The sequence below is a fragment of the Siniperca chuatsi genome, linkage group LG9 (genome assembly GCF_020085105.1).
Source record: "Siniperca chuatsi isolate FFG_IHB_CAS linkage group LG9, ASM2008510v1, whole genome shotgun sequence".
NCBI classification, from domain to species: Eukaryota; Metazoa; Chordata; class Actinopteri; order Centrarchiformes; family Sinipercidae; genus Siniperca; species Siniperca chuatsi.
In genome coordinates, this window is record NC_058050.1 from 7539078 (window position 1) to 7565376 (window position 26299).

The following is a 26299-nucleotide window of genomic DNA, read 5'->3' on the forward strand; positions in this document are numbered from 1 at the left end:
AAACAGCAAACAAACTAATTTCTCTTCATTATTCAATGTTAAAGGTACACATTTGTAATTAGATACATGATACACAAAGTGATATTATGAGATTATAAGTATATAAAATTCTGCCAGTCTCGAGAGGGGAAATATTGCTCAGCGGCATCTGGGGAAACTTCCTGAAACCTTAGTGTTGCACAAAGAGGGAAGAAATAGAAAAGTGAGGAGAGGAAGGGTCAGTTCAGAGCAGAAACACGGTGGAGAGAAGAGAGCCGGGGAACAAGACCGAAAGAGGTAAAAGACAACATTTAAATTATATTTAAAATGTGTTTTTGGACTGTAAATGGAAGTTGTTGAAGTGATTAATTCTTCACTAACTAATATCATAAGAAATGCTTTTCGACATTCCTGGATTTGCTGGTAAAGTAAGGGTGGACTGTGCTGGAGAAGGAGTGCTTGCTGGTGCGTTTAGTAAATGATTCAGGGGGACCCAAAGTTGTGGGAGGGATTGTAGTTTTTTTTTTTTTTTTTTTTTACCATAAAAATGTCAGGGTAGTCAGGAGTGTGTTCATCTCGCAACTACGGAATAACTGAACATGCAACATCCTGTATTAAGTTCTGTGATGTCAGCTGTGGAGGTTCCTTAGATTCAGTTCCTGTATGTTTACTGCATTTTCAGTGTAAACTTTGTCCTGTGGAGGGAGAGGCTGACTGTCAAGCATTAAATCAGGATGTTTGTTCTCATCTGGGTGACTCTGCTTTTCTCTGCGAGAGGCAGCAGCGCAGACACAGGTATGCATCTTTATTATAATCATATTAAGATGCCAACATTAAAGATATGGCTAACAATGTTTTCCATGATAAATGTCCTTTTTATAAATGTTTACCTGACATGCTTCCAAATTACAAGTATTTAGTTTTTCCACCCTGAATTTACCAGCTCATTAGTAACATTCCTCACAGCATCTATTGCCTTACTTGGAAACTCTGAGGCAAATAGTTATGTAAACATTAGGGATAAAGAAATATGTTAAATGCTGAAATTCCATTATGTTTGCGTAATGCTGCTGACAACAGTAGTTTTATAAAACAGCAGTTACATAAAACAAAAACAGTACATGTACTATCATGTCAGGAGTAGTAGCCTTTCTTCATTAATAAATATGGTGTTGTCAAAATTTGAAAATCCTCTGTCCCTGTTTTTTCTCACTTTTTGCATGAACAGGTGCATCAGTTCGGAGAAGACAAGACTGTCTAAATGGATTCTGTATCACTCTTAGTGAAGGAGAAATTATAGCAGAGGCTGGACTCTGTGTTGTGATACCGTGTTCTTTCACCACTGGTTATGGCTTCACACCCCAACATTTGGTTTGGTACAAATGTGAACCATCTAAACAAAGATGTGTAGATTCAGATGTGATATTCCACACTAACAAGAACAACAAAAAGGTTCAGTCTGAGTTTATAGGACGAGTGTCACTGTTGGAGCCTGACGTGAGTCAGAAGAACTGCAGCATCATCATCACTGACCTCACTGAGTCAGACTCTGGATCATATCAGCTCAGAGTTAATGGTATCAAGTATGGGGGGGCAGATGGATTTACATTCTCTCCAAGAACAACTGTCTCTGTTAAAGGTATGAAGAGCTACAACAAATATATACAGTGAAGATGTTCATTGTGGTGCCAATGAACGGCACCAACATATCTGGTGTATTTATGGTCTTATAGAAGCATGAAGTAATGTTTTTCGGCCTCTGTAGGCAACCTGTAGGAGTGGCATCAGTTCCTGATATAACTCCTACTTATTGACCCATTGAAATGTATGTGATTATTTTAGCCCAACTTAAGTGAATGATGACCTTCAGGCTGTTCACCTGATTCCACTCATGGACTGCTCTCCCATTAGATCTGATCCAGAAGCCCACAGTGATGATTCCTCCTCTGACAGAGGGACAGCAGACCACACTGACCTGCACTGCTCCTGGTCTCTGCTCTGGATCTGGTCCTGAAATCACCTGGACGTGGAGAGGAACAGGAGAGAATGACTCTGACATCACAGGAAACATCACTGCTTTCAACACTGAGAATCCGACTGCTGTCACACAGAGACACAGCTCAACTTTGACCTTTAACTCTTCTGCTGAACACCACGGCACCAATGTCACCTGTAAGGTGAGCTTTACAGGCGACATGACTACAGAGGAGACAGTGATTCTAAATGTGACCTGTGAGTATAGTGTATACTGTGCTTTATTCTCACCTTAACCTTTTATCTAAAATATTTGCTAAGAGATATTCTCTAGCGTAATTTCCGATGGCTTTCTGAAATGTTGAATTTTACAACATTAACAGTCTTCTTGCAAGAAATTTGGGAATATAGTGGCACTGTAACATTGCATATAATACCGTATATAATTTTATCTCATAGATGTGAAGAAAGTTAAAATCACTGGGAATACAAGAATGAAGGAGGGTGAGACTCTGAATCTGACCTGCAGTGTTGAAAGTTTCCCTCCATCTCTTATCACATGGACTAAATTTTCTGAGAAAAACATGCTAAATGGAACAGAAATTGAAATGCAGAACAACACTGACACCTTCCTGCAGGAAGAAAGTGGAATGGGCACCTTTTCCATCTCTAAACTGACAGCAGAAGATTCAGGACAGTACATCTGCACAGCAAAACATCTACACAACATCCTGATGGAAAAAGTTGATGTAACAGTGATGTGTAAGTACATTGTACTAGTGTTAAGACATTTTTTAACAAGTGTTAAAAGAACATTTATAACTAACTGTAACTGAACATTTGTAACTGAAACTGAGTTGAGAGCAGCGAACAACCTTAATAACCATGCCAAATTCATCCTGAATAACTTCCACAGCCCTGTGCCTTCATATATGTTTGCTTGCTCATGGTGGGATTTGTTGGGTCTCTGTAATTTAATATTATAAAGGGTACAGTCTAGACCTGCTCTATAGGAAAAGCGAAATGAGATAACTTCTGTTATGAATTGGTGCTATATAAATCGAATTGAATATATGTGTGGCCATGTCAATGTGCATTTTTCATTTCATTTTTTTGATTGGATTTACCTTAGTTTCTAATGGAAATTTTTTTAAAAGTCCTTCGATCTATGGAAGCATTGCGAAAGGCTTCCAGGTGGTTCTCAGCTTTACTAGAGCCACTAATAAAAACTTGTGTTGTCTGTGAAAGCCAGAGTTTGGAAATGTTGACTTTAGTGCCATCCAGTGGTAGTATTTACAAAAAACACTGGCAGACGATCCATGAATGCAATCACAAAAACGTTTACATGTATTGACTTTATATTATATTCTGTAAATCAAATTAATTATATACTACAGATCACACAGCTGTATATATTTTAATGTACATTGGATTTATTTAGAATTATACCTCTATTTATACAGTATTACAGATAGCACTTACACTTTGGCTGCCTTATATATATTTTTTTTAATTTCAGTAAGCCTCTTAAAAAGTCACTATACTACCTCAAGAAGTCTTCTGGCGTTGCACTACTGGACTAATTATGTTTGCATGCGTGTATATATATATTTGACAGATATTCCTATAATTCATGTACGTGTATGTTCTAGACATACTGTGAGGTATTGTAATGTGTATATAATGACTCTGGCTTATGAGTGTCATTACTTTTTTTTATAAATATAGATGTTTTTCAAATTAAAAAAACATCTATATCTGTTTCTCACCTCTATCTTAACTTCAAATATTTTGTTTAAAATTTTCTTCAGATATTAAGAAACCTGTCATCACTGGGGATACAACTGTTGAGGAGGGAGATACTCTGAATCTCACCTGCAGCGTTGAAAGTTTTCCTCCATCTCGTATCACATGGACTAAACTTGGTTCCAAGACAAACCTGCACAATGGACTTGATACTGACCTGCAGAACGACACTGGAACATCCTCACTTGTCCTCCCTAATGTGACGGTAAAACATTCTGGCCAGTACATCTGTACAGCAGAACACCTGGACACAACTGTGACTATACATGCTGACGTAACTGTGACTTGTAAGTGGGCTGTACTAATCTACTTGAAAGTTTGAGGTTTATGTTCTCATTTTACACTATCAACATTTTGTTATTATGATGTGATTCTGTTTGTGTGTTTTACAGGGTTTTCAAAGATCTTAAAAAACTCTGGATGTGAGGTTCAGTCGGAGGTCCTGACTTGTGTGTGTATGAGTGAGGGGTTTCCTTTACCCACCATTAAATGGCCGCTGTTGAAGAACCACACTGAGTACTCTGTTATTACCACTGTGTCAAACCACACAGTCAACAGCACCGTCACTCTAACTGTAAAAGACCACAGCAACACTGTTGAGTGTGTCAGCAGCAGCAACAACAACGGGGACGCAAAAGAGAACCTCACCATCCAAATAAACCCGTCGGGACTAGAGGGTACATGTTCTCAACTAAAACACTTCTGCTACTGTATACAAATGTTTTATCACCTCATTTTTTTTACTGTGACCTTTGTATTTGGACAACCATTGGGCAAGCTGTCAAAAGGAAATAAGCAATTTCATGTATATTATTGTTGTTGAGAACAACATGGACACCAACATTTCTTTTTTCCCCCCTATTGATTGCAGATCAGTCCAGAGAACAATTAAATATTGTTTCATGGCTAAAAATCATCATTGCCTTTTTGATTGGGGTACTTCTTTCAGCAATCATTTGCTGTTTGGCAAATAAATGCCACAGGTACACCATTCATTCCAATAATTCCTGGTTTTGTTTGTGGATAATCTTCATACATACAATTTTATTTGTTGCTGTTTAATTATTGTTTTTTGTTTTTTTTTCCCAGAAAAAAACAGAGCTTTGGAAATCTGGATCAGACTCTGGAGATGGTGACTAGTCAAGAGGATCCACTGGTATTTATGTTCATTGGCTAATATTATATATAATTAAAACATTAGTTTTTCAGAACTGTCTCCAATATTAAATGTAGTATTTTAGATGAGTGAATGTAGCTTTCAATATTTAAAATTGTCAGTCAGACACACATTTATTCAATGAATTGACCATAAATAGCAAATTGTTATACAGTTGGATTTGGCAGAAAAGACTCTTTCAGGGGAACTCTCACAGAATCTAAGCAGCAACAAGGAGACTGAATCCCCTCTTAACGCATAAATGGACATTACATTTTAGGTAATTCAACAATACCAAACATATAGCACATGACGAGGAGGTTGGGGTGGTCGAGGGAGCTTCAGCATGAGCAGAGTAATAGTTAAGCGTCAGATTTTAACGGCTGCCTTGTCCACCTGCATGAATATGATTGGACGTTATTCGTCAGCTCGTAGCCAAGCAGCTGATGTTTGAGCCACTGATGGTGAAGCATGAATGAAGTAGCCCTTGTCAGTCAACTCAAGCAAGCACAACTTCTGTGCTCTGCCTGAACTAACTCTATATACTACATTCATCTCACTACAGCATGAAATACAACTTGCAGAGAGTTAAGACTTGCAAACTTGAGATACTGTGTATTCTATGAAAGTCAACACCATGCCTGCTTTAATAGTCAGGTCCCTTCTTGTTGCTGTTGTATGTACAGACTGATCTGAAAAGACTGCATTGCCACGTACATGTAACAGTGATCTTACTATGATAAAAGTAGATACACATTGTGATGTATTACAGTGTCTTGCTTCAAGCTGATTTTTAAACAGTACAAAAATGAATCGAACCAAACATTAGAAAATATAAAAAATTATGGTATGACTTGATAATCAGATGGAGTTTTCCAGCATATTGTTAACAATCTTGGTGCTTCTAGCAGCTGCTGAATGAGTCGTATAATGTATATTGTACCTGACAGATAGATGCTGATCAAGCAGTGGAAGATGATCAGACCTACTACCAAGAGACAGCTGAAGGAGAAGGAGCTGTGGCAGCAGGGAACGCAGCCCGTGATCTCGATGGTGGACTAAAAGATGTGGAGTACGCCAGCATTGATTTCTCTGTGTTGAAAAGAAAGAGTCATAGGGAGGCAACAAAGACTCAAGAGACCACAGAGACGGAGTACGCTGAAATTAAGAAAGTAGTAAAAGAGGAAAGAGAAGACAACAACGGAGAGGAAGGTGAAGAGTTGGAGGGTGAAGAGGAGGAAGTGATGATAGAGGATGAGGAGACAGAACATTGTGTCCCAGAAGGGGAGGAAGGGGAGGACATGGCAGTGTACTCCAATATGAAGGATGTAATGGGGGAGATTTGAGGACTGTGTTGGATTGTGGAGTTTTTTGAGGATAAAGTTTCTTTACTCTCGTTAGATGTGATGGATTGATGGAATGGACTGATGAAAGATTGTTATTCCGGTGAATGAAAGATGGTCATGTAAATGGTTTCTACCACAGAGCTGTGATCTTCAAAAAACAAATTCAGTATGTGGTAATCTGAAGTGAGAGAGACTTCACACCTCTACATGTTAAGGGCTGTGCAGATCCCGAGTGACAGAATTTCCTTATTCAAGTGTTATTTTGCTTCAATGTGTTCACTTTCCATGAACCTTCCAGATAAGTTTACCCACATCCATGAAAAAGTTGATATTGCCATGATGGCAGTGGCGTGCAAAAGGAGGGGCCAGAGGGGCAACCCTCTCTGCTCTGAATGCCGTTGTGTACTTTTGTTTGATACTTTTTTCTTTTTTTATGTAACAAGAATACGCATATGCTTTAAGAGGCCCTCTGGTTAGCCCAGAGCACTTCTGAATGGACTACATTTCTCAGGAAAAAAAAATCCCTCACTTTTACCCAGTGTAAGAAAGAGGTGTCTCTTTTTCAGAGTGGCTCTAGGCATGGCAACATTGGTCTGCGTGTCAGTTTGTTGGACCACTTTGATCCAGACTGAAATATCTCAACTACTGGATGGATTCTCCTGAAATTTTGTACAGACATTCGTGGTCCCCAGAGGATGTATCCCAATGACTTTATTTATCCTGTGACTTTTTCTGTTGCTCCACCACAAGGTTGGCATGTGAAGTGTCTAAACAACTACTGTATGTAAATCTGGTACAGACATTTATGTCCACTGCTGGAGATATTGTAATAACTTTGGTAATTCCTTAACTTTTTGTCTAGCACCATCATCAGCTCAAAATACTTTCTGACCAAATACCTGCAAAACTAATGACATTCCCATCAGCAGTTCTTTGTTTAGTGCCAATTAGTAAATAAGAGTAAACATCAGCATGTTAACATTGTCATTGTGAGCATGTTAGCATGCTGACGTTAGCATTTACTGTAGCTTAAAGCACAGCTGCACTTCACAGAGCTGCTAGCATGGCTGTAGACTTTGTCTTGTTTCACTTTCATTTGGAGAGTCTATAGCAAAGAAACTCAAAGGATGTGTTAAAATGTTTTCAATTTTATCTCAGTGCAGTACTTGCATGCTCATGTGTACACTGAAAGACTTAGATCCCTTCCTAAAGCAGTTCCAATGTAAGAGATGGAGGACAAAATCTACAGCCCAAAATGCATTCCAAAGATCAACCAAAGTTAATATGAAGCTTTAGCAGAACTCAGTTAAAGAAACCAAGTGGGTATCTTCCAAAGTTATAGTTTCTGTTGTATAAAATGCTCTTCTTGTGTTTCCATGGGCAGTGTTGTCTTGCTGATTAGCAGTTGTCTAACTCAGACTGCTGAAGCCTATATTAGTGTCAACTGAACTTTCGGTTGCATTTTTTCACAAGGACTGTAGATTTTGACCCCTATTTCTTATTGTGGAATTGCATTAGGATGGGATCTCTTCGGAGACAGTATGGACAGGAGGAACAATTGCAGCAACCAATTTTTGATGTACATTAAAGTGATGTGAATTTATGTATCTTTTTTATATAAAATATAACAAAGTACACATCAGTGTGCTATCTTTTAGTGGTTTTGGCTTTTTCTGTTTTTTCAAACTGATAAAACGTTTGGCCTAATTTGTGGCTATAGCCCTGTTGATGTTGTTCTTGTATAATAAGTCATAGATTACTTCCCTATAGTCCATTCCTGCAACATATTACAGACTCAGTACTCAGAGTGGGCAGTATCTGGCACATAGGTTGTTGTTGTTTTTTTTTTTTTTAAACAGACAGCACACTTGTTTATGTTTGGGATGAAACCATTGAATTGTCAGTTACAACAAAACCTTTCTTACTTCTGGTACATTCTGCAATGTTGACAGGTTCTGCAGTGAGTGTTCAATATGCAGACATATAGTGACTGATAAGAAGAAATTGGAGGCAGTTTGTAGCTTAAAATACTTTATAATCTCATACCTTAAAGTGTGAACAGGAAGTTAGAGAGATTTCAGTGATGCCGTGTTTAAATGAATGATCACTTCAGGGACATTTATAAGAACACAACTTAAAGATGTTATTAAACCATACTGTTATAAATACAGAGCTTCTAAGAGGCTGCATAGTTGAAATTAAGAACTACAATGAATACAAATAATTTCTTTTTGAATCTGCAGGCATTTAATACACTTAATCAGTGGCAGGAGTTATTTTTTCATATATAAATAAACTAATTACTATATTTGACAGTAATACAGACTATTCATGCACATCCCGCTAGGATAGTGGAAGATAAAATAGTTAGAACTGTTAAGATGACAAGAGGTCAGCTTCAGCAACATCACTACAGAGGAGACAGTAACTCTGAATGTGACCCGTGAGTAGCACATGTCTGGAATACATTCTGTAAAGGAAATATTTTACCTAAAAAGGAGGAAATTATATTTGCAGGATGGTATATGTATTTGTTACTCCAATATGAAGGATATAATGGGGGAGATTTGAGGACTGTGTTGGATTGTGGAGTTTTTTGAGGATAAAGTTTCTTTGCTCTCTTTAGATGTGATGGATTGATGGAATGGACTGATGAAAGATTGTTATTCCGGTGAATGAAAGACGGTCATGTAAATGGTTTCTAAAACAGAGCTGTGATCTTCAAAAAACAAATTCAGTATGTGGTAATCTGAAGTGAGAGAGACTTCACACCTCTACATGTTAGGGGCTGTGCAGATCTAAGGGTGGACTGGAAGTTTAACTGGTACTATTAACCAGTAATACAGACCATTTACATTCATGCACATCCCACTATGCACATAATATATTATACATTAAAAATTAGAAAGATAGTTGGTAGAATACTTAGAATTGTTTCTTAAGATGACATGAAGATGATCTGGAAAAAATCAACTTTTTTCATTTTATTATTCATTTCAGTGTTAAAGTTGCACATTCCCAACTTAATATATTACATATACTGTACATATGTTGTCAGGAGATTTTAGCTCTAAGTGTGGCAGTCTAAGAAGGGGCCAGCAGTGTGTAGAGAAACTTCCTGGAAACTTGTTGTAGTGCAAAAAGGGAAGTACAAAAAGAGTCACACTCAGCAGAGATCACGGAGGAGAGAAGACAGCATCAGTACAAGACAAAAAGAGGTAAAACACAACATTTATATTTCTAAAATATCTTTTTAAAGTGTAAATGTGAACTGTAGACGTCATTCTTCCCTAATTGCTAAAGTCTGGATTTTCGGGGAATTGTATATAATTATTTCAGAGCTGTTGTGCAGCTTTCTGGAACAGATATCACAAAGTGCTTAAAAATAAAAACTTTCAGGGGACTCACAATCCTGAAGAAGATGTTAGCCATATTTATTAATGTGACTACAGAAAAGGTGAAGATGCAACATCCTGTATTTAAATCTTTGCTTTCAACCGTGGAGGAGTTTCTGCTCCAGTTTTATCAACTGAACATCCCGTATGATTGTTGCACTTAATGTATTAAATGTTTGTGCTTCTGAAAGGGAAAAGTTGTCCTGTGAAGAGACGAGTTAGGATGTTTGTTCTCATCTGGGTGACTCTGCTGTTCTCTGTGAGAGGCAGCAATGCTTCCAAAGGTAGAGTGTGAAACTTTACTGAATCTTGTTATGATACAAATATTTATCTTTTGAATTTGCTGATAACACCTTCAATGTTAAAATTTAAATGTCCTTTTAAATGTTGTCCTTTCAATTTCCAGAAATCATGACCCGGTTACTCAAGATAATCCACAGACCTTGTTGTGAGCTGTTTCATGTAGCAACTATTTTCTTTCTACCGATAGTTCCCACATGAAACTGCTTGCAACAAGGTCTGTGGATTATCTTGAGTAACTGGGTCATGATTTATGAAAAGAGACATTACTTTTTTAAATGTATTTTTTTGGCGCATTGAGCACCACAAACAGAGTGCCATATAGTCCCATTATATTAAAAAGAAATGCAGACATCTCTATGACCGATATCTCCAAAACTCAGCAACTCACACAAAAACAATTTAGATGAAGAAATAGCACTACAGGTAAGAGGAAAAATATGTATTTTGGACTTTGGGGTGAACTGTCTCTTTAATGGAGCATAAAGTAATATTTGTTGACCTCTGTGGGCAACCTGTAGGAGCTGCATCAGTTCCTGATAGAACTCCTACTTATTGCCCCATTGAAATGTTTAACAATGTATCCGATTATTTTAACCCAACTTTTAGTGAATGATGACCTTCAGGCGGTTCACCTAATTCCACTCATGACTCTCACATCACAGGAAACATCACTGCTTTCAATACTGAGAATCAGACTTCAGCTGAACTCCACGGCACCAATGTCACCTGTAAGGTCAGCTTCAACAACATCACTACAGAGGAGACAGTGACTCTGAATGTGACCCGTGAGTAGCACCTACTGTACACTATTTTCTCATTTATTTTTTTACTGTACTGTAAAATTCTCTCCTAGCTCAGTGTAGATATCCTGAAACTCAATTGTGAATGTCTCAAGTTTCATAACTTCTACAGAGGTGAAACTTTTGCGCTCTATCTTGGAAATAGTTTAGCTAGTCCTGAGGTTTTGAACTTAATGCCAAGTACTTGTATGAGTGTTTTTTATGCTCCCTATTATAATATCTTGTGTGTGGATGGAGGTCCGAAGCCCCAACTATTTTTTTTTCTTACATATTGGGCTCTAACCAACATAATACTTTTATAAAAAATGTCCCTCAGTTATTAAGGCATTTTTAAGGCTTCCAGGTGGTTTTCAGCCTCAGCTTGGGACCATATGTTTTAGAATAATAAGGAATTGTTTGGTCAGACAAATTCTATAATAGTTTGTCTAAAATTTTATCTGAAAGATGTGAAGAAACCTGTAATCTCTGGAATGACAACTGTTAAAGAGGATGATGCTCTAAATCTGACCTGCAGTATTCAAAGTTTCTGCCCATCTGTTCTCACATGGACTAAACTTGGTTCCAACAAAAACCTGAAAAAGAAACCAGAATCATCTCGCAGAACAACACTGGATCAGTCACTATTGTCATCCATAATGTGACGGTAGAACATTCTGGACAGTACATATGTACAGCAAAACACCAGATCACTACTCTGACTTGTATTTTATTGTATGTATGTAATTGGCATGCACTCTACGTGTAACTTTGCTACCTTCTTGGCCAGGTCACCATAAAAAAACTGATTTTATCTCAGCTGGGTTTTACCTGGTTAATAAAGGTTAAATAAAAAAAGCATGCTGAAGTAACTTTGACATGTAAGTAGACTGTACTAGTCTCCTTTGAAAGAAAATCTATGTTCAGTTTACATCAGTTTGCCTTGTGTGTTTGCAGTTTTTCCAAGGATCTTAAGTAGCTCTGCATGTGAGGTTCAGTCGGAGGTCCTGACCTGTGTGTGTATCAGTGAGGGGTTTCCTTTACCCACCATCAAATGGCCGTTGTTGAAGAACCATGTTGTTGAAGTACACGCTGTTATTACCACTGTGTCAAACCACACAGTCAACAGCACCGTCACCCTAACTGTAAAAGACCACAGTAATACTGTTGTGTGTGTCAGCAGCAGTGAAGTTGGGGAAGCAAAAGAAAACCTCACCATCATAACTTCAGAAAGGCGAGAAGGTGAACGAACACATAAAACACATAATAATCAGCATCAATCACTGATATCAGTAAGAATGTATTTATAACAATGTGTTTTCAATGATCTGACATCAAGGCAGAGCATCAAACACAACAATAGAGATTCTCTCTCTTATCGAATGACTACTAAAGCTGACTGTAGGTCAGAGGGTGGTCTTTTCTCATTATAAATATGTATTTTGGATTTTGGGATCAACTGTCCCTTTAATGGAGCATAAAGTAATATTTGTCGACCATTATCAATTATTATCAATAATAATTATCAAATCTCTCTCCCTTTATTGTGACCAATTTTCTATGTCTCTATGTCTCAAATGTAATTTGAAGTGATCAAAATTTACATCTTGTGCCTGGATGGGATCCAAAGCTTTAACTTTTTTAGGACATTTGCATATCTCCGTGCTCAAATTTACATGACTATTTGTCCAATAGCATATTTTCCTCAGATGTTAAGGAACTGAAAATCTGTGGAATTACAACTGTGAAGAAGGGTGATGCTCTGAATCTAACCTGCAGTGTGTTACACAATTTGGATCCAACAAAAGCCTGCATGGAAAAAATGAAAATGAACTGCAAAAACACGCTGGAACAGAATCTCTTGTCATCCTTAATGTGACAGCAGAACATTCTGGACAGTACATCTGTACAGCAACACATCTAATCAACACCCTGATGAAAAAGTAGATGTAACATTACGCGAGTACATTTTCGAAATTATCTAACAAAAGGAAATTTATAGTTCTTCATGATCAGATATCGTTATTATCAATGTAACTGTATCTGTAAAAGACTAAAAAAAAAGACTAGACTAGACTAAAAACTACACAACTGTTGAGTGTCAGCAGCAATGATGTTGGGGAAGCAAAAGAAAACCTCACGATTATAATAGATGAGTTAAAACAAGATGGTGTTTACCTCTTCTACTCTGACCACTGCTTTATGTCACTTTCAATACCTACTTTTAAAAAGTGGTTTTATGTTTTTAACAATTAGCAGCAGTTATAACAACTGGGTTTTTTGTGTTCCTCTTGATTCCAGATATACTCAAGAAATTGTTAATAACAGTTAAACAGCCGCAAGTCATCATTGCGTTTTTGATTGGGGTACTTTTTTCAGCCACCATCTGCTGTTTGGCCAGAAAATGCCACAGGTAAACGTTTAAGTTTATTTTCCACATGACAATGCTACTTTTTGACATCCATACATTGTTTTTCTTTGTGTTTGTTTGTTTTTTTAGCATTTTGTTGTTTTTACAAAAGATTTAGGCATTATTCATGCAATGAATGATCAGTCATAAAGGACCAAACCAGTGTTTTAGCTTACTTTATCCATTTTACAGCAAATCATGAATACTTTACATTAATGGAGAGATCACAGAAAACAGGGAGAACATGGACATCCCACATAGAAAGGCCAGGCTGCTTTGTTGGTGTTTGAACATTGTTGCTGTGAAGTGACACTGCTGAGCCACTGTGCAGCCTAAATGACCTGTCTTATATTTAAATAATAAATCAAAACTATTGTTGCCTGGTAAGTAGGAAGAACACATTCAAAAATCTAAAGAAAATGGTTCGTAGTCATGATTACCTGATTAAATAAAGGTTATAATAATGTAAAGTTCAACAATTTTGGGCTGAAACATTCAAAATCAAAGGTGTGGTCCTTTAAAAACCTGTTTTAAGTCAATAATCCTTGCTTGTTAATTGTTTGTTATTCACAAACATTTGTTTCTATTTAATTAATTTTCTCCCCAGAAAAAAACAGAAGAGCTCTGAAAATGTGGCTGAGACTCTGGAAATGGTGACTACTCAAGCAGTTCCACTGGTATTTATATTAACACAGCTGGTTATTATACATTAGTTAAATGTTAATTAAATGTTTGTTTTGCTAAAATTTAAGTCTTGTGATGAGATATGCACTTCCATTGTTTTTCTGTCATTTCACTACAGTTTGAAAATCAACTTGCAGAGACTTTAATTCTGTCAGAGTTATAGACTGATTTGAGAAGACTATACTGCATTATCACACAACAGCAATCTTAACTATAACTAAAATAAAATCAGGTATGATCATTTTAATGGATTACCAACATTATGTCAACTCTTTACAAGCTGATTTTCAAACCTTAGGGTATTAAGTAGAAACCAGTGCCTGCCTAGAAGATCAGAAAAAAATTGATTATAGAATGATTTTTTTGTTTAGCAGTGAATGTAAAGAATAGATTTTTGTACATTTGTAGTAAGCAGGCAAACCCTTTGAATTACAGTAGTTTTTGTGTTGAAAAAAGTGATGGCTGAAAATATTAAATGTCACTAATGGAGAGATTTCATGCATAGATTACATACAGTTGTCTGGCTTGTATCAGCTGGCAAATGACATCATTTCTGCATTGCGCCCGACAGATTGATGCTGTTCAAGCAGTGGAAAATGATGGGACCCACGACCAAGAGGCAGCTGAAGGAGGAGCTGAGGCTGCTGGGCCATCAGCCCACGTGGAACCAAAAGAGGTGGAATACTCTGACATTGACTTCTTCATGTTGAAAAGGAAGAGTGCCACAGAGACACAAGAGACCACAGAGACAGAGTATGCTGAAATTAAGAAACAAGATGAAGAGGAGAGACAAGACGATGGCGGAGAGGACGGTGAAATGTTGGAGGGCAATGAAGAGGAGGAGGTGATAAAAGGGGAAGATAAGGAGACAAAACAGTGTATGTCTGCAGAGGAGGAGGGAGGTGAGGGTGTGGCAGTGTATTCCAATGTGAATAAAATAATGGGTGAGATTTGAGGACTGTGTAGCTTGGCGGAGTAACTTAAGGGTAAATGTCTTTTTTGGTGAAAACACAACGGGTGATGTAGCATACATACAGTGAGACGAGCTTTACATTAAACAGAGGATAGGGCATGAGTGCAAGATGGGGGTTGATAGAGTGCCGAAATGTATGTTTAGATGTGATGCATGTGGCATTTTTTTGTGCGTGCTTGTGTGTTTATGAGGCTGATGTAGATTTCCTTTTACAGGAATGATAGTGTGTACATACAATTAAAATGAAAACAAATAAAAGAGGGTGGAAGAAAAGAAGGTAGATAAATGTGTTGTCAGTACTTACAAAAAAGAACAATGTTAAATTAAAAGAAGCAGACAGATGTTAGGCAGAGGTGTGTTTAAAGGGGTCTGGGCAGAAAGGATGGCAGAGGGGATTGAGATCCTGGGGTTAAGTTTCTCATATATTTTCTGATATGATGGCTTCTCACTTTGATGTGTAAATGACAATCCCGTGTGTATTTTTCACCACATCACTGTGCTCTTAGCCTGGGATTAGCTGTTATCAAGACATGTCAACACCTCCACATGTTGGGGACTGTGCTATTCATTATCTATCAGTCCATTCTAATCACAATATCAGGTGACACCTATTTTATGTACAAAACATATTTAATCAAGCTACACATTACCAATCCTCCATTGAGCCACTGCAGAATAAAGAAACACTCAAGGCAACCACTTGTCTTTCTGTAGGTTTACTTCAAGCATCTGCAGACGGACTCACAGCAGCAAAACGTACATCAGTATAATCTGCTCTGAATGAGTACAGAGGAAAAAGAGCATCAGCTATTTATCCAGTCTTCAGGGTCAGGCTCCTCAGCCCGGGAAGAAGAGTGTCCCAGAAGTCTGGACATAACAGTCAATAGCATGTTTTATAGTTCCATATCATTATTATCAATGAACTGTTCTCATCACGCAGTCCAAACAATCCTACACAGATCAAGTATTGACGCCAAACAGTTACGTGCCTGGTACACAAGAGTCATATGTATAAATGTTATATCAGAGTCCTGTGTATGCTATACAATCATGCAGTCCGTTTGTTCTTACCTTTACAACATTGAAGTAGGGCTTCTTATTATATTATATAGAATGTCCTTGTTCAAATGTTAGTGTGTCTTTTGTTGTCTATAATTTGATTGAGCTGTTCCAAACAACTTTGTGCTATGTTCATGTGTCCAAGACACTGAACCCTAAATAGTCCCTGTTGTTAGGCCAGTGCCTTGCATGGTCATTGATGCCATCAGTGAGTGTGAATGGGTGAATGTGCTGCAAACTGTAAAGCGCTTTGGATGACTATAGTCCATTTATGTGAAAATTTACAACTTTGGTGTCTTTGGTGGTAAGTCTGTACCCCAAGTGCTCTGCTGGATCCCCTTTCCCCCTGTGTTTGGTTTGACTACATGCAGCTCTGTTCTTCTGGTTGGTGATTAGCTTTGCACACAATTAAACCCTAACTCGGTGCACTGAAGAGGTGTCTCTACTATTTATTCTTTCATTTTCATTTCAGAGAGTCACTTACATTTGTGTGAATTCAGACAACTTTCAATGTGAAAAGAGAATAATTAAACAAGACAAAAACATTTTTTTTTGCCTCAAATTTCCAGACCAGTACTTGTTGTTTCTATTCAACAAGTAATATATTAGTCCCTTTTTCTTACAAAGAAAATACTGTTTGCAGGATTAAGTATAAACTATGAGCTTTCAATGACACACAAACAACAAAGCTTCCTCAGTTCAGTGTTCAATATGCAGACATATAGCAACTGATATGGACAGAATTGCAGCATATTAGCTGAAGATAGTCATAGTCTAGTAGCACAATGTGAGAACAGGAAGTTATCAGGGACACTGACAATACAGTGAGGCCATATAAGGAAATACATCAATAAATACTCAGTGACTTTGCTAAGCACCTATGGATATTGCACAATATACAAATACAGAAGTTCTTTCCACATGGCTGAAGCTAAAATGGAGAAACAGGATGAATGCAGATATTCTGCAGATATTGAATGCATTTATCAGAGACAAAAGTTGTTTTTTCACACATGAATATTCTTTGACTATCATTACGCAACTGGCACTGCAGATATTAGCCAGTAATATAGACCATTCACTGTCATGCACATCACACTTTGCACAGTATGTATTATGCAGTTTACTGTACAATGATAATGAAAAACTATAATGGACCAACACATATTCACAATTTAAACTTACTGAGCCATGTATCTGCACGAAGAAAAGATACTATTGGTTGATTTGTTTCTCAAGATGACCAGAATTCTTTGTGCAACCGCCATAAACTTCCCCTTTCTGTTTTGTATCAGTTCATAGTCACATACTACTATACTACTGTGCTATTATATTAATGGTAATTATTTTGTGTTGAAAGTACAAATTCATATGGAGGATATGTGATGCATAATGTGATACTATGAGATTATAACTGTATAGTTATTGTGGCAGTCTGATGAGAGGAGCAAACTTTGCGTTAAATGTTTTTGCACAAAGAAGGAAGAGGTAGAAAAGCGTTGAGAGAGCTGGTTTAGAGCGGAGTCTCACATGTGCGATCACTGTGGAGAGAAGCGAGAAAGGGAACAAGACAAACAGGTAAAACACAAGATTTACCTTATTTTCTAAGTGCCTTTCTAAATGAAATCTATTGAAGTGAATGATTATGCCACAACTAATTTAATACATTGCTTTATCAAATTATTGGCTTTGTTTGTGCAGTATGGCAGACTAGTAGGTAAAGTCTTAGGCTAAAGATGAACAAGGGCCTTGGATATAGCAGAGACAGATATTTATTGAGCAGAGCTGTCGAGCTGTTGTCAGAGGCCCCTGGGGAAAATGGTAGTCAAATTTATTCACCTAAGTACAGAATAGGTGAACATGCAACATCCTGTATTAACATCTGTGTTGTCAGCTGTGGAGATGTTTCTGGTTTGATCAACCAAACTTCCTGTATGTTTATTGCAAATTTTATATAAAGAGTTTGTCCTGTGGATGGAGAGACTGTCTCAATCATCAAAGTAGGATGTTTGTTCTCATCTGGGTGACTCTCCTCTTCAATGTGAGAAGCGACACAGCTAACACAGGTATAGTGTGCAGCTTTCTGGCAATCTTGTTATGAGACCAAAATCAAATGCCAATATTTATTTTTTTTTTAGCTCCTGAATGCATCTTCAGTATTAGAAATTGAAAATTTTGCACTGATGATAAAAGTCCTTTTAAATTGTTCTTGTTCATGCTCCAAAATTGCAGGTACAATTTCTGGTATTGAGTTTTTTGTCCTTTAAATTTAGCTTAGCAGCTTGTTAAAGCTCTCTTTACCCACAACTCGTTACTGTGGCATACCTTTGAATGAATTAATTACTTGACTACCAAAGATAAATCCATATTGAAATGTAATTATTTTGCATGCTTTATTTACTCTCCATGGTTCTAATCAGAGCAGAACCTGACATCATGACTGGCTAATACCATATCAGCCTCATGTATCAGGAAACAGTTATATTTGTCACACGCTGCTGCAAATGTCATTGTTTGGCCTTTCAGAGGTTCAGCAGCGTTTCAGCAATGTTATTACTACCTTTCAGTAAAAGTTGTCTCTCTTCATCAGTAATTAGATATCCTGATGCATTATCAATATACATATTCTGTTTATAATTGTCTGTTTTCCCTGTTTGTATTAACAGTTGCACCTCCAGGGGAAACAGAGCACTGTCAAAATGGATTCTGTGTCACTCCTAGTGAAGCAGAAATAACAATAGAGGCTGGACTCTGTGTTGTGATACCCTGTTATTTTACCACTGATCCTGACTTTCGTTTGGAAAGTGCAGTTTGGTACAAATGTGATCCTTCTAAACTGAAGAACTGTACTGATTCTGACATAATACTCCACTTGAACAAAACCAACCCAAAGGCTCAGTCCGGGCTTAGACGAGTGTCACTGTTGGAGCCTGATCTGAGTCAGAGGAACTGCAGCATCATCATCAATGACCTCAACATATCGGACTCTGGATCATATCAACTCAGAGTTAATGTTATCCTGAATGGAACAACCAAAGAATACACATCTCATAGAGCAACTATTACTGTAAAAGGTATGAAGAACCACAGCAAATGCTGTATGTTCAGTGAATATGTTCATTGTTGTAGCTAAAACATACACAAACTGGCTGTAAACTCTGTAAAGCTATGCAAGGCTGTAAACTCTTAATGCACTATGAAATAATGTTTGGCCTCTATCGACCTCTGGGCGACCAGTAGGAATGACAACACGAGTAAGAGTCTCATTTCAGTCCTGCCATAGCTTCTACTTATTGCCCCTGAACAATGACCTTCATGTCTGCTCACCTGATTCCAATAATAGACTACAACACCCTGATTTTTTTTCTACTGTATATTTGCTCCCTCTTTAGATCAGAGTTGGAAGCCCACAGTGATGATTCCTCCTCTGGCAGAGGGACAGCAGACCACACTGACCTGCACTGCTCCTGGTCTCTGCTCTGGATCTGATCCTAAAATCACCTGGACGTGGAAAGGAAAAGGAGAGAATGACTCTCACATCACAGGAAACATCACAGCCAATCAGGGACAAAGCTCAACTTTCACCTTTGACTCTTCAGTCATACACCATGGTACAGAGGTCACCTGTAAGGTCAGCTTCACAGGTGGCACGACTACAGAGGAGACGGTGACTCTGAATGTGACCTGTGAGTAAAACATATTACATGGTATTCTCTAACATTTACTTTTTACTTTGCAAAACACGAAAAAGAAGCTCTCCCAGCTTACTGCTGGTGTTCTGAAACTTCATACTTTAACATGATTTGGAGGCAATACATCATCTTGTGGGTAAAAGTCTTATTTTGAGATTTGACCTTGACCATGTGTTTTGACATATTGTCTTTGTCTCTATTGTCATTTTGTCTCAGATGTTAAGAAACCTAAAATCACTTTAATGGTTTTTAATTCTGACTTCTACCCCGCTCATAGAAAAATTTCATTGAATATGTCTTAGTCAGTTAATTACAGCATAAATTAAAAACTAGTTCTGAGATCCTGCCATCACCAACTTAATCCCTTTTTCAGGCTTATATAAGTATTTTCAAGGCTTCCGCATGGTTTTCATGCTCAGACTGGAGCCTGGTGTTAAGAATGATAAAAAATTCTGATAAATTCAAATTTTTTTTCCCAAATTTTGTCTCAAAGATGTCAAGAAACCTGAAATCACTGGAAAGACAACTATAAAGCAGGGTGATGCTCTAAATCTGACCTGCAGTGTTGACAGTTTCCCTCCATCTGTTATCATGTGGACTAAACTCGGCTTAAACAAAAACCTGAACAGTGAAACTGAAACTTACCTGCATAATGACACCGGAACGGCCACACTTGTCATCCCTAACATGACAGCAGAATATCCTGGACAATACCTCTGTACAGCAAAACATCTAAACAACACCCTGACAGAAGAAGTAAACATAACAGTAATATGTAAGTATGCAGTACAACTGTTCTTACACAGAAAATTTGCTGTTGTATTCTTCATTATCTGGTAGCTGAAAGTTGAAAATCTATGAATTCAGAGCTGAGATGTACAGTGAAGTCTGAAAGTGCTAATATTTTATATGTATATGGGGCGATGTCATGGTGGGTGCATTTTTCATTTTATGACTTCTTCATCGAAAGAAGGATTTCATTGAAGGTTCAAGGTTATCTTTATTGTCCTACTAGGGGAAATATATAATATTCAATAATACAAAAGGACAACATCAACAATAAATCACATAACTGAATTCTAATTATTCTAGTTCATTTAGTTATTCATTTGTATATTAAAGATGTTTTAAATGTTGTGCTCTGACCAGCAAAATCCCTTTTTCTGTCTTACTCTTGGGTTTGCAGCCTCAGACTGAAGCTGTATGTATTTTTTCACAATCTGATAAATTTAAACTGCAATGTTAAAAGTTCCCTCCGTCTCTCCATATAAAGGAAAATCAGTCATATTCTACCTACTCTACTGTCAGCTTACTACTGTATGCTTTGTTTGATGTTGTGATTGTGCTTTTTTGCAGTGTATCCAAAGATCCTAAACAGCTCTAGATGCATAAATCAGTCAGAGGTTCTGACCTGTATGTGTATCAGTGAGGGGTTTCCCTTGCCTACCATCAAATGGCCACTGTTGAAGAACCACACTGAGTACTCTGGCATTACCATTGTGTCAAACTACACAGTCAACAGCACCGTCATCCTAACTGTAAAGGACCACAGTAACACTGTTGTTGAATGTGTTAGCACCAATAAAAATGGAGAAGTAAAAGGGAACCTCATCATAAACAAAGCAGAAGAAGAAGAAGGTAACTGCTCACCCTTTAAATGTTCTCTAATCTTCTGTATTTGGACAATCCTCAGTTAAACTGTACAGGATATCCATGAAAAGTAAATGTGCTGTCATAGACTGCAGAACAAAAAGCAGTGGCCTCAGTGTTGAAGGTTTTTTTAACAATTTGTTCTTTATTGCAGGTCAAGCCATGAAATTGTTAAGAATTGCGACACAGCTGGAAGTTATCATTGCATTTTTCATTGGCGCTCTTATTTCTGCAACTGTTTGCTGTTTGGCGAGAAAATGCCACAGGTAGGCTAAACTATGAAGTCTTATTCATGTCTTGTTATTTTTACTTTTATGCTGAGATTTTGTTTGTTTATCTGAATTCCAGTCTTTTTTCATGTATAATGTAAGAATCTGTAATTCATAAAGGACACTAGGAAGAACATATCTGAATTTGTATACTGTAGCATGCTTTGGAAAATGGTTATCAGTAATGGAAAATGTTTATTAATTGGAGAAAGTGGGCCAAAACAAACTAAACTACTGGAATGGTCCTTTAAAGTCTGTTCAAGTGGGACTTCAATAATCTCTGCTTGTTACTGGTATGTTAATGATTATTGGTCTTTGAAAACATTTCTCCTCAGAAAAAAGAAGAGGACCTATGGAAATCTGGCTCTGGAGATGGTGACAAGTCACGAGGATTCACTGGTACTTATATTTATACCCTAATTTGTAGGATTTAACTCTTGGTAGTATTAGTAGACAATGTGGTAAACAGCAGTGCAGGAGTCTTCAGTAGAATCGATGCTTCTTCATGCTGAAATGAGCCATTTGAGGTGCTTTGGGCATCTAATCAGTGTTGCCAGTTATTGGTGTGGTAGCAGCTGATGAGTGACTCCTACCATTTATGTGTTGTACCTGACAGATAGATGCTGGTCAAGCAGTGGAAAATGATCAGGCCATGGACCAAGAGGCAGCTGAAGGAGGAGGAGCTGTGGCAGCAGGACAATCAGACGTGGAGTACTCCAACCTTGATTTCTCCCTGATGAAAAGACAGAATGCAGCAGAGGCAGGGACGACACAAGGGTCCACAGAGACAGAGTACGCTGAAATTAAAAGAGGAGAAGCAGAGGCTAGACAAGATGGAGAGGGCAAAGAGGAAGAGGAGATGATAGGTGAGGATGAGAAGACAAAACATTGTGTACCAGATGAGAAGGAAGGTGAGGATGTGGCGCTGTATTCCAATGTGAAGGATATAATGTGATATAAGGAGAGTGTTAGGTATTTGAGGATAAAGTTACTTCTGTAATTTGTTCTGATGTGATGGCTTCTTGCTGTTGTGTGTAATTGTCCTGTGTGCAGTTTCTGCAATGGCACTGTGATTTTCAAAAGTTAAACTGAGCCTGCAGTAAGCCTCAAATGATAGAGACATTGTTTGGCATAATGTAGGCCTAGTACATGTCATATGGTGAACCATCTCTGTAGCAGCACAGACCACTGTACAGTAGTTTATAAAAGGTTGTATTAGAAAATATTTTTTATTAGTCACTGCAGAGAAATGTGTTTGGGACCAACAAGAGTCGAATGACATTGTTACCACAACAGCCAGCCCATTCTCATTCCCAGGGCATCAAATACCGACAGACAAACCCAGGATTTCCACCCACTAGACTAGGCTTCTTGTCCTGTGTGAAACCAAAAGTAAACTCGACTTTACAGTTTTAAGCTACGTTACATGTCACGTGACTTCCTACTCCTTAACCCAGGGTTTTTTTCCCCTAAATCTAACCACACTTGAGTGTATCATCCTTTCTGAAGGCTTGTTCTACGCTCGAGCTGAAAGCACTGCAACATGGACCAGCAATGAAGTTTCTAGTAAGAAGATTTATTTTTGTGTGTTTTCTGTCAGGATGCTCAGCAGAGCTTGCAGTAAAGAAACATCCAAATATCACAATATAAAACGTGTGTGTTCTGCTTAAAAAGTAGGCATACAAACGTAACTAGTTAGCAAGTACTCACCCAGCTTTTACTTGAGTGGTTAACCTTTCCAGTCTGATCTCGAGCGCACAGCTGATAGGTTCATGGTCTGTTTACAATGACAACAGATGTGCATATTTAACAGATTTGGTGTGGACAGAGCGTCCGATGTTACCGATGCGCTGCCATAGTCGGGCGCTCGAATATGGAAAGCCCAAAGTGCCATTAAACCCCTCTATTTCTTCACGATTTACATTAAACCACAGTTTTTCACTCCGTTTTATTCGTCAAAAACGCCGCCTGATGCTTTAGTGAACTGCCTTAAAAAGCCGCTTTTCACACCATAAAAGTGAATAACGCCGCTTTTACTGCTCTAGTGGTTTACATTAAAACGCCTTTTTTCACAAAGGGGTTTTTCCTTATGATAATGAGCCCTTCCTTCTGTTTTGCTTAACTAGTAAGTTTAAAGTTTCTTTAACCAATCAATGAAAAGTGCCTGCCATTGTTATGCTGTAGATCTGTGTTGTCTTTGTGAATTGTACAGTATTTTTTCCATATTCAGAGGATTAAATATTGATTTGCGAATGTAATCACCTTGCGTGCCTTCATTGTCTTTTAAAATAACCTGTATTAATTGTATAGTAATGTAAATATAACTGTATTGGATTGTCTGTCACTGCAAGAGGTGGGCACTGAGGGTATAGCTAGTTAATTATCTTTATTCAATATGATTGTGAATTGTACAGTTTACAGAGGATCAAATATTGATTTGCCTGAGAATATGATCCCCCAACTGCTCTGCTGTGCTCATAAGCATTTTTTTTTATTCTGCTGTGCTTCAAAGCATTTAAAAAAAATCTTTATCTCTATGCTGTAGTTTTTAAATTCACCTCTGCCTACAGTACCCTACCAGTAATAAAATCAGGCAACACCCAACTTCTCATGTGACAATCTGCCAAATCCAAGGTAGGGCTTAGTCTACTGTTACCCTTATTCCATGTGCAATGACTTCATGTACATAACACCAACAATGTATTTAATGCAAATTATTGCTACATTGCTATTATTGTACAGCTACACCTTAATTTTACGCACTGCTTGGCAACAGCTGTGTTTTCTCCAGTTTTCTAAGGTACTAGAATGTCTTGTGCCTTCACATTTTACAGCAATGAAATAGGAATTTATCAAAATGATAAATGTTAGTGATCCAGCCCAAACTAGATCCAACCATATAATACAACAAAGTGGTTCTCAGACTTGAATACAAAGTGGCTTCACAAACACTGCAGCATTTTCTGCTCGTAATTCATCATATGCTTCAGAACAGTATTACATATTTCTATATAGCTGACATAATGACTTTAACAAAGCGTGTTACATCTGGCACACGGTGTAGCAACATAATGGGAGGTCACATGTCAAAAAAAAAAAACAACTTTTTATTGAAGAATTACAGAGAAAAAACATATTGGCACATATCAGTGTCTAGGGGTTTCTGGTGATCTGCAGAGTGCTGGTGAAGGAAGATGGAGCCGACCAAGGGGGAGACTGCGGCATTCTTCACCTCACACCTAGCTGTGGAACGCTATCGAGCCAACCTGGCACACCTGCACCCACTTACTACCTGCAGGAGGAGACATATACAACAGGAGAAAACACATGGTGGGAGCCATGGGGTAGGCCAGGCCGGGTCGTAATAAGCAGTCTAATGGATAAATATCGCATTTGGTACAAATTATGTATTTCAAAAAGCAAGGTGTAATTGTGTAACAATGAGATACATGGTTTTCACTGGATAGGAAGGGTATGAAAATTTAAATCTGTAAAGTAACTGGTAACTAAATCTATCAGACAAATGTAGTGGAGTGAGAAGTACAATATTTGCCTCAGAGATGTAGTGGAGTAGAAGTATAAAGTTGGATAAAATGGAAATACTCAAGTAAAGTACAAGTTACTCAAATTTGTACTAATGTACAGTACTTGAGTAAATAGACTTAGTTACATTCCACCACTGGATCAGAGTGATGTTGAACGTCAGCAAGAGATGGAGCAATGGGAGCAACAGAGGTCGCTCGTATTGTTCACTGGTAATGATGTCTGCAGGTGCCGTAGTAGTGCAGAGGAACTTCACATGTCTAACCAAACTCCTGGCCACAGATGGTGCAGTACCGTGAAACTTAAATGGAGGATGGTCCCGCTGAGTCAATCAGCAACTGATGATTCAAAAGCAGATGGAAAAAGGCTTCAGGCTGCACAGGGGCCAGGGAGGCGAAGGCTGCAGGGCGCCAAATTATATTGTTAAGAGATAAGCAATATATGAATTTAGACACTGGACATGAACAAAACACTCACATTCATTCCGCAGTTATATGTAGTCTACAATGAAGAATGACTGCAACATTAAATGCTGTTTAAAGAAGCAACAGATTATCTAAATCTAATCTAGGTCACTAAAACTTAAATAACCATATGTATAGTTATATTTACACTACAATATGATTAATACATGTTATTTTAAAAGACAAGGTAAGGTGATCATATTCTCAGGCAAATCAATATTTTATCCTCTGTAAACTGTACAATTCACAATCATATTGAATAAAGTTAATTAACTAGCTATACCCTCAGTGCCCAACTTTTGAAGTGACAGACAACCCAATACAGTCATATTTACGCAACTATATGATTAATACAGGTTATTTTAAAAGACAATTAAGGCACGCAAGGTGATTACATTCTCAAATCAATATTTAATCCTCTGAATATGGAAAAAATACTGTACAATTCACAAAGACAACACAGATCTACAGCATAACAATGGCAGGCACTTTTCATCGATGCATTGCTTTGGTCTGGCATTCCTCTTCAGTGATTGGTTAAAGAAACTTTAAACTTACCAGCTATGCAAAAGAGAAGGAAGGGCTGAAAAGTGGTGTTTTAAGGCAGCTCAGTAAAGCGTCGAAAATGGAGGTGTTTTTGACAAATAAAACGGAATGAAAATTTGTTTGTTTTAATGTAAATCGTGGGGAAATAGACAAAGGACAAATGTTCACACTTTGTCTTCAGACTGCAGTATCACTTGTAGCACATGCAAACAGGTTTTGATGATGTTAAAGCAGGATTTATGTACACTGTACGTTGCATTAACTGCTGCATACA

At 37.7% G+C, this 26299-nt stretch overlaps 2 protein-coding genes across 3 annotated transcripts in view; both read left to right on the top strand.

Moving 5' to 3' along the window:
* LOC122881286 lies at positions 1 to 23730 on the top strand. The gene is given in 24 exon segments (XM_044207297.1): positions 1 to 276; positions 662 to 774; positions 1208 to 1618; positions 1891 to 2211; positions 2413 to 2715; positions 3765 to 4046; positions 4152 to 4436; positions 4631 to 4742; positions 4849 to 4915; positions 5866 to 6259; positions 9848 to 9940; positions 10622 to 10737; positions 11140 to 11332; positions 11335 to 11500; positions 13753 to 13822; positions 14401 to 14731; positions 17751 to 17927; positions 18528 to 18935; positions 19254 to 19547; positions 20047 to 20328; positions 20910 to 21191; positions 21358 to 21469; positions 21808 to 21871; positions 22089 to 23730. Coding segments are annotated over 23 exon segments (5163 nt in total). The 5' UTR covers positions 1 to 276; positions 662 to 713; the 3' UTR covers positions 22428 to 23730.
* Positions 22963 to 26299, top strand: part of irgq2 (immunity-related GTPase family, q2) — an 8867-nt gene continuing 5530 nt past the window's right edge. Inside the window, exon 1 of one of the 2 annotated variants that reach the window (XM_044208341.1) lies at positions 22963 to 23038. The gene's annotated coding sequence lies outside the window, so the exon portion shown is untranslated. The remainder of the gene's footprint in view (positions 23039 to 26299) is intronic. The other variant, XR_006379214.1, reaches the window with a different exon arrangement.